Consider the following 9,723-nt stretch of genomic DNA (forward strand, 5'->3'; position numbering starts at 1 on the left):
TTTGCCCATCTAACTATTATAATCTTTTCAGCATATAAGCATATTCAAGTGATCATATATAAAGGAAATCATTTGAGTGGTTCTAAATACACCAATTTTTATTTTAAGGCATTCCATTTGATTTGTCTGTTAGCTAAATGTACCTAAATTATCTTTTTAAATCATTGGTATCTAACCAAAATATTTTACAGGACCAGAAATATAATTGTTTTCATTTTTCTGGTACAATCACCTAAAAATGTCAACACAAGCAACAGTTTTAATGGAAACAACTTTTCGTAGTTGTTGAGCGAGTGGATTCTTGAGTCTGATTGCCTAAGTTTGCATCCCACCTCTAGGACCTGTGCGGCCTTGGCTAACCTCTCTGTGACATAGTCTATATTAGCAACATGGAAATAATAGCATTTGCCTAATAAAGTTGATGAGAAGATGAAATGAGATCTCTCTATTAAGTGCTCAGGAGATGCTTGACAAATAGAAAGCATTCAGTAAATATTATCATCATGATTAGATCACTATTACTATTTCATGAGCTCAGTCTGTTACATTTTTTACAAACAAAACAAACTGTTTTGCATTTTTATATAGGTTTGCAAAAATCATAAGACTATAGGCAAAATATTTATTATACGGTAACTGGAAAAATCTGTGAAACCCACCTGCCAGCACGAAGATGTGGTTTCCTGGTTCTCCTTGTTTAATAATGTAACTCCCTTGCTGGTAGTTTCTTCCATACATGCATTCTACCATGTCTTTAATCTGCTGAGGATCCAGTCTCTTCAAAAACTGATTTTTATTAAGAGCATCTGTAATGAGCTTCTTTTCACTGGTATAATAGAAAAGAGATGTTAGCTACAGTGAATAAAAATCATGTTTTGCTATTTAGATTCACTTCATTTGGAATCTTGATATAACTACCTACATACTTACAATTTTTCTAGCAGGATGATTTTTCTTCTAGCCTCACCGACACTTGACCCTTATAACTACTATACATTACACGTAAAATCTTTGAAAATACTTTTGAATATTTTTCTGGCAATCATTATTACATCAAGTTTATTAACATTCCTAATTGCCATCATCACAAATGTAGCATCTTTCAAGATCCCTAGATGCACTACCAATGGACACATAACTTTTAGATGGAAAGCAAATCTGGTTGGTAAGTAGAAGGTGAGTTTAAGGGATTATAACACAGTTCATTCACTGATGTATGTAGGTATGCATAGTGTTTATAGTACTAGTTATTTTACGTCTTATTTAATCCTTACCACTAACCTATGAGATAATTATTATTCCTAGCTTATGGATAAGTAGACTAAAAGGTAAGAAAAAATTCATTCCCCCTAGGATTTAAATCTAAGTCTGTGAGTCTGAAGTCTGAGCTGCTTCCATTCCATCCATTGCCTGTTCTGAGCTGGAGAAGTCAGCTTCCTTGGGACTCGTTTAATTTGATAAAGGGTTATGGTGGTGGATTTGCCTAGGTTTTGACTCTTGGCATGTCTAGACTAGACAACCTACACTTTCAAGCGCATAGCCTATTCATTTCCCAAATCCAAAGCCCACTTGTTATAATCCTAGAATACTCTACTTTCTTTTAGAAAAGAAGTAGTTCTAAATAATTACTCAATCTTCATTAACATAAATTTCAAATATTTAATTAACATACTTTATATGTAGATATCAGAGAATTAATAAACTGGGAAAATGTCTCCTTGTGGGCTAAGTCAGAATTTTCGTACACTATGTTTGCTCTCACTCAAACTCAGTGTGATTTTAAGTAGGTTTTTTTTCTGTAGTTTTCACTCAAACTCTCCCACCACTAGCTTCACTGTTTGAAAACTTGTGATATTTTCTACACAGAAAATTCTCAAACACAAGATGAAATTTCATTGAATTAGATGTTTTCTTCATGACCACATGAATCAGATCATTAGGCTACCTGAAGGAAACATAATGAAGTCTTGTACGAATTCATTCTTCCCCAGTGACTCCATCACCCTCAGAGCCATCTGTACTCTTTGAGTACCTTAAGAGCTTCCTTCCTGCTTCATCTCACTTATCACCAGATCTTATCAATTCTCTTTACAAAATATCACTGTTATCCTTTTTAGTTTCTATTTTCAAGGATATCACCACAGTCCAAGAAAAAAAAACTCTTAGGTCTGGACACCCTTATCAGGTTCTTTTTTGGTATTTTAGTTCCTAGCCTCGTTCCCCTATAGTCCATCCTATATCATATTAATCTTGCTAGAAAACTGACTTCACCCTGATCTAATTCTTCCTTTATCCACCAAAACCAACAATTCATTCAACTGATATATATATTGAGAAAGTACTTTTGCTAGATGTTCTGAGTGCAAGTAGTAGAACTGTGAATACCAAAAAAGCCCCAGCTTTCATGGGCCTTTAATGCCAGTGTACCATTCCAGCAAGTGTTTCCTCAATGTTCACATATCCCAACTTCCCAAAATAAGTTCCAAGAAGCACTATTCCTATAAAGGCACAAGTGTGCTGAGTTTAAGCAATTTTGCAAATTCTCAATGTATACTTTAAAGATTCGAAGAAATCTTGCAGTAAACAAATCTGTTTAAACCAGTGGTTCCCAAACCTCAATGTCTTTTTTATTTATTTCTTTTTGGCTTAACTTCTGTTAACATTCCATGGAAATACAGTTGGTCCTTGAATAAAAAGAGTTTGAACTACGTGGGTCCCCTTATATGCAGATTTTTTTTTCAGTCATTACTGTAAGTGTATTTTCTCTTCCTTATGATTTTCTTAATCACATTTTCTTTTCTCTAGCTTACTTTACAGTAAGAATACAGTATGTAATACGTATATAATATGTGTATTGACTATTTCTGTTATCAGTAAGGCTTCTGGTCAACAGTAGACTATTAGTAATTTGGAGGGAGTCAAACATTATATGCTGATTTTTGACTGCATGGGGGGTCAGTGCCCCTAACCCTGTGTTGTTCCAGGGTCAACTGTACTGTGAAACCATTTTGCCAATAGAAGAAAATTAATATCCCACAATCTAGTACTTCTCATTTCCCATCATATGGCTCCACTCTATCCATCTAGTACTTACTCCTTAAAATAAATCTTTTGTTATAGACAGACTGGTTTTCTTATTGTCTCCTATGCCTGCCAGCTTTTACCTTCAGGCTTGCCACATGCTTTCTCCTATAACTTAACTGAGTTTCTTCTCCCTTCAATCAAACCAAGCCTTACACATCTACCAAGAAACCCCTTATGATCTAGTTAATCCAGCTTGGATACTGTAGCTTGCACGATCTTTTTATTCTACTCTAAACTCCTAGAGTACTTGTATTCATGTCCATTCAATTTAACAAATTTATCAAGCATTCACTTAGGATATAAAAATTAATTAAGCATGGCCCGTGGCCTCGAAAAGTTCTCATATCCTTTTAACTTAGTTTAGTGCTAACTATATTGTCATGTTCTACTATTAGAAAAGAGTTATCTTTATGAGTTTTTCTCCAAACTAGATTATAAATTCTTGAAGGAGTGGGTTTTATCTTGAATTTCCTATTAAGAAGCAACACACAGAGGTGATTAAGAGTATGAACAACTCTTCCTACAACTATGATAGACAAGCCATTATAAGCACAACTCTTCCTGCTTACACAAAACAATCTCAAAAGCTAATTATATATATAATGTATGTGCATGTGTTTGGAAGAATTGGAGACCTATCAGCATAGCAACAACTTGATGAGCCATGATCAACAAAAAAACATGAGCTTGCGATTCACCTCTGCATTTCCCTTCAAGGCATTTACTGATTTCTAGGCAGCACTGAAAAGACTTTTAGAAGTCTCAAAGAGTTGGGAAGATAAAAGTTAGTGTTCAAAATACACTACAGAGGCATCCTGGTAAACACTCATGATTTCAGATGTGACATCAAAAGGGCCGCAACCTAGAGGAGCAAAGACTAATCAAAAACAAGCTAACTTTCAAAAAGACTGAAAACCAACTGTGAAACAACAAATTCCTATTTTAGGTAAAATAATGTGCCTCTAGCTTAACTGTCTGCCAGAAGCAAAGGCAAATTTTTCTGTAGGATGGTCATAAAATATAGGACTCAAATTTTCTCTACAGTTTTTCTATAAGGAGTATTTGGCATGACATCAAAAATTACCAGAAGAAAATATCAAATAGCTGAACATCAAGAGAAAAAAAGACAAAAGAAACAGACTCTTGGTAGATGAAAATAATGTAGGTATCTGTCACAGACTTTTATGTAACTGCAATTACTATGTTTAAGAAAATCAAGGACAAAATGGAGAAGGTCAGCAGAGAATACAAATCTTTTTTAAAAATCAAATAGAGATTCCAGAATTGAAATATACAACATCCAAAGACTGGAGCACAATAGATGGGCTTAGAATTTTGATAGGACAGCTAAAGAAGATTAGAAACTGAATCTAGACTATATCTAGGTGGAAGATTGGAGAGAATCTGGATGAAAAATAGAGCAACAATGACAACAGCAAAACAAAACCTAAGAGCCATACACAATAGAGAAATTGTACATATGTGTAATCTGGTCACTGAAGAAAGGGAAAGGATTGGCCTGAAACAATATATGAAAGTGTCATATTCAAGAATTTTCTTAAATCAATAAAAATACATCAACTCACAGACAAGTTGTACGACGATCTCCAAACAAAATATATAAGAAGAAAGCCATTCCTAGTCACATTATAGTCAAATTACTAAAAAAACGAATACAAAGAGAAAAATCTATTAAGTAGCTGGAAGAAAGAAACGTATTTCCTTCAAATGACCAAAAACAGAACTGGCTTACTCTTCAACAAAAATAATGGAAACCAGAGATAGTAGAATATCTTCAAAGTGCTTCAAAGTGACTATTTAATATCTTTACACAGTGAATATATCCTTCAAAAATGAAAGCCAAATGAATACATTTTTTAAATGTTATTCCATTGGCAACAAACTTACCAGAAAGAAAATTATCTCAGATGGATCTAGCAGATGTTAGAAGAAAGAGCAACGAATAAAGTAAACATGTGGGCGACTAAAGAATGCTTATCTTTATAAAAGAGTAATAATATCTTGTAGAGTTTAAATATATGATTAAAAATGTATAAAAATAATAGCTAAAATTGCAGGAGGTGGGGTGATGGTTCTGAAATGAAGTTAACATAATAAATTAAGAGTGCATGCTATAATATAAATTAACCCCTACAAGATTAGTCAAAGAATGTTTAACTACAAAGCTAACAGAAGAGAAAATGAAATGACAATAAATCAATAATTAATCTAAGAAAATGGCAAGAAAGTAGAGAAAAAGAAATCAAAAGAGTGGAACAAATAGTAAGATGTTAGAAACCCAAATACTTTGTATTTACATTAAAGATAAATATGCTAAATATCCCAAATAAAAGATCAGATTGTCAGACAAATAAAAATAAATACATGAATAATTAATAAGGAAATGACAAATGCGTGTTGCTTATAAGAGGTATGCCTTAAAGATCATGATATAGAAAGGCTCAAAGTAGAAAAGTAGGAAAAGATATACTTGTAAACACCAATTATAAAGAAAAATTTCCTTTTATTTAAATAGACTTGAATGAAAAACACATTTGTAGAAATAAAGAGGAATATTTATATTGATATCATCAGGAAGATATTAATATTCTAAATGTCTATGCACCTAATTAGGTAGCATCAAATTGACCAAAAAGTGACAAAAATTAAAAGAGAAATAGATGAATTCACAATCATTTTGGGAGATTACAATACATCTCTCTAAGTAACTAATAGAATAAGCTAACAAAAATTAGTTAAAAAATAGACGATCTAAATTTTAAACTAATCTAAAATTTAACTAACCCAAAAATTAGTTAAAAAATAGATCTAAATAGATCTTGATTATCAAACTTTTCTTAATCTCTTGACCTAATTGATATTTTAAAAGATTGCATTCAGAAAATTCAGAATACACATTATTTTCAAGTGTACATGGAACCTTCATGAAAATTGACCATATGGTGGACCATAAAGCAATTCTCAACAGATTTCACAGTACTGAAAAATATAGAATATATTCTCTGAATACGTAGTATTAAACTAGAAATTAATAACCAAAATAACCAGAAAATCTTCAAATGTTTGAGAATTGAGCCATACATTTCTAAATATCCCATTGATCAAAGATTAGTTCATTAAGGCAGTGAGATAATATTTTGAAATAAATGACAAAAATAGGACATATCAAAACTTCTCGGATGTAGTTAAATCAATGCTAAAAGGGAAACTGAGAGTATTAAATAGACACAAAGAAAGATTAAAAACAAATGACATAATATCGAGCTCAAAAAGCTAGACAAAGGAAAGCAATTGAGCTCAAAAAAAAAAGGGGAGAAGTAACAAAATGAAAGTAGAAAATAACACAGAAGAAAAAAAGTGTAATGAAGAGAATCAACAGAGCCCAAAATAGTTTATTTGAAAAGACTGATAGAACTGATAAATTCAGAGCATGAAAGGGAGGGAGGAAGAAAGGTCAAGAGAGAGAATAATTACCAATTTGGGAAATAAAAAAAGAGACAAAATTAGACATTACAGATATAAAAAAAATGAGTGGATAGTATACAAATATTTTGAAAATTTAGATTAAATGAAAATTCCTAGAAAAATATAGCATCAAAATCTGATATAAGAAGACATAGAACATCTGCTTAGTAATAAATTAAATAAAAACTATCACATAAAGAAAATTCTAGATCCAGGTGACATTACTATTAAGTTTTCCAGACACTAAAGAAAAACCGTTATTAACCTTATGTAATCTTAGCCAGAAAACAGAAAAGGAGAAATTTTTTCCCAATTTAGTTTATAGTGTCAGAATAGCCTGATAATAAAAATCTATATTACAAGAAAAAAAAATCAAAGGCTAATCTTCCTAATGAAGATATGTGCAAGACTCAATAACAAAACATACAAACGAGTATGTAAAAGTATTCTAAATCAGACTGAAAAATAATTAATGTAATTACTACATGAAAAAGATAAGAGAAAAAATATCGCAAAATCTTATTAGATGAAGAGAAAAATTTAATAAAATTAAACAACTATATATAAATTTTAAATTAAAAAAAAAACTCAGCAAATTAGAAATAGATGTAAATGTCCTCAATCTGTTAAAAGATACATACAAAACAAAACTAGAAAGTACGATACCACATGTGAAATACTGAAAGTTCTCCTCCAGATATCAGAAATGGGAGACTGCAATTCAACCCAAAATCAGCTGTCTGAGCAAATTTAGTTAGGTGAGGAAAAAAAGAAATGAACAAACTAAAAAAATTAAAGATATAAACATAGGAAAAGAAGAAATAAAACTGCTATTCTTTTTAAAAGACACGGTTGTATAAGTGAAAAATCCAAGAGAATGTATAAGTAAAACTATCAAAATTAATCAATGATTTCAATAATCTCACTGGATGCAAGGTCAGTAAGCAAGTTCAATTGTGTTTCTATATCCCAGCATCAAACAGTTAAAAATAAAATGTTAGAGATAACACCATTTTAAAAAGATCAAAAACATCAACTATATAAGATTATATCTAATAAAAATGTATAAAATTTCTACACAGAAAAGTATAAACTATTAAGAGAAATGAAAAAAAAATCTAAATAAATGAAGGCATGTACCACAGCCATGGATGAGAAGACTAAATTTTTTTAATGTCAGTCTACTCAAATTAATCAGTTTCAATGAAATCCCAATCAACATTTAAAAAAAATTAATAATGAAAATTGACAAACTGATTCTAAAAATCTTACAGACATAAGAGTGCCCAAGAATAATCATCACAATGTTGAAGAATATTAACAACATTGGAAGACTTAAAGTAGCAGATATCAAGAATTATTATTAATCAAAATAAGAAAATATACTCTTGGCACAAGGATGGACAAAAAGACCTTGGGAACTGAATGGATAGTTTAGAAATCCACCTGGACATACATAAATATGAGGAAAAAGCAGACATCAGTAGAAAATACATACTTTAAAAAGTGCTCACCATTGTTAATTACCAAGGAAAAGCAAACCAAAACCACAATGAGATACCACAACATACCACCAGCATGGCAAAAATGAGAAAGACTGACAATGCCAATTGTGAAGATGTAGAGTAACTTAATACTCACACATTGCTGGTGAAAGTATACATTTGTTCAACCATTTTTGAAAACTATTTGGCAGTTTATATTAAATGTGAATTTAGGTAAAATGTACTTATCCAGCAACTCTACTCCTAGCTATATGCCCATCATAAATCATAATAATATACCAAAAGACATGTGCAAAAATGTTCATGGAAGCTTTATTCAAAATTGCTAAACACCAGAATCGACCAAATGCCCATAAATAGTAAACTGATAAACTGTGGTACAGTCATACAACACTACACAACAATGATAATTAATGAACCACTGCTATGTACAATAACATAACATAAGTGAATCTCACTATATACACAAAGGAAGCCAGACTCTATAGAGTACATACTCTATAATTCCATTAAAATAAAGTTCAAAAATAGGCAAAAAGTAACCTATGTTGATACTAGTGCAGATAGTGGCTACCTTTAAGTTTGGGGTTGGAAGGGGGCAGGAAAAGCTTCTGAGATATTGGTAACCCTCTATTTCATGATCTGTTTGGTGGTTACATGGGTGTGCTTACTCTATGATTTGTGTACTTCACTAAAAATTTTATTTAAAAAATGAAATATATGTATGGCTTTGGAGTCAGAAAATCCTAAGTTAAAATCCCAGCTCTGCCATACTTCTAGCTGTGTGACCTTGGTCAAGTCACTTAGCCTCTCTGAATCTCAGATTTCTCCTCTATGAATAGAACACGGTAATCTTACCTACTTCATAAGGCTATCATGCACATTAACTAAGATAAGGTTAATGTGTAAATACTGAATAAATGGCAGTAACAGTAGTAGTTGATGGTGATAGTACTGATATTTTTTGTGAAGAAGAGCGGGATGAGAAAAGTTCTAGAAACCATGAGGAAACAAAGCACTATGAATCAAGGCCCTCTGCTCAGTTCAAAGTTCCTCCAATAGGGCTGAATCTCATATTTATGCCCATTAGTAGCAGCATCAGTAATACTTTTGTAATGCTTTTAAACCCTCAATTTACATTATCAACATTCTTTGAAGCAATAAATTCTTTTCCTCTAAATTGCTTCAGGAAGTTGAATTTGTCAAAGTCCATTGTCAGTTCTTGCTTTGCTGGGCCCTCAATCTTCCTTCTCTGGTCCTAAGTATTTAGAGGTCTGTGCTCTCACTGTTAGTTTTTGTTGGGTCACAGCATGTGTCTTTCTACCTTCTTTGCATAAGGCTTAGTGCAAAGCAGGAGCCAGCACCTCCTATCTATCAGGGATTTACTGTGAGCACAGAGGCCAAGGCAACTTTACTCATGTGGCATTTCACAGCTTAATTATATATACCCATAGAAATCATATTGTAGAGTATTTTTGTAAAGGACACAAGATCTGGAGCTGAAACGCCAGGGTTTGATTCCTAATTCTGCCACTTAGAAACTGCGGAACCCTGGGCAAGTCACTTAATCTTGAGTTTTCTCAGCTGTAAAATGACAAACACAGTCTACAGGCCATAGAATTTCTATAAGAATTAGATTAGTTAACAA

The 9,723-nt window shown here is 32.1% G+C and overlaps 1 protein-coding gene across 1 annotated transcript in view; it reads right to left on the minus strand.

Annotated features, from left to right (window-relative positions):
* The window catches only part of PRKG2 (protein kinase, cGMP-dependent, type II), an 86,024-nt gene that overhangs the window by 65,672 nt on the left and 10,629 nt on the right, over positions 1-9,723 (minus strand). Inside the window, exon 2 of the mRNA XM_023530856.1 lies at positions 660-826. Coding sequence (XP_023386624.1) covers positions 660-826 — 167 coding nt within the window. The remainder of the gene's footprint in view (positions 1-659; positions 827-9,723) is intronic.

Source organism: Pteropus vampyrus, unplaced genomic scaffold (genome assembly GCF_000151845.1).
Source record: "Pteropus vampyrus isolate Shadow unplaced genomic scaffold, Pvam_2.0 Scaffold56, whole genome shotgun sequence".
NCBI classification, from domain to species: domain Eukaryota; kingdom Metazoa; phylum Chordata; class Mammalia; order Chiroptera; family Pteropodidae; genus Pteropus; species Pteropus vampyrus.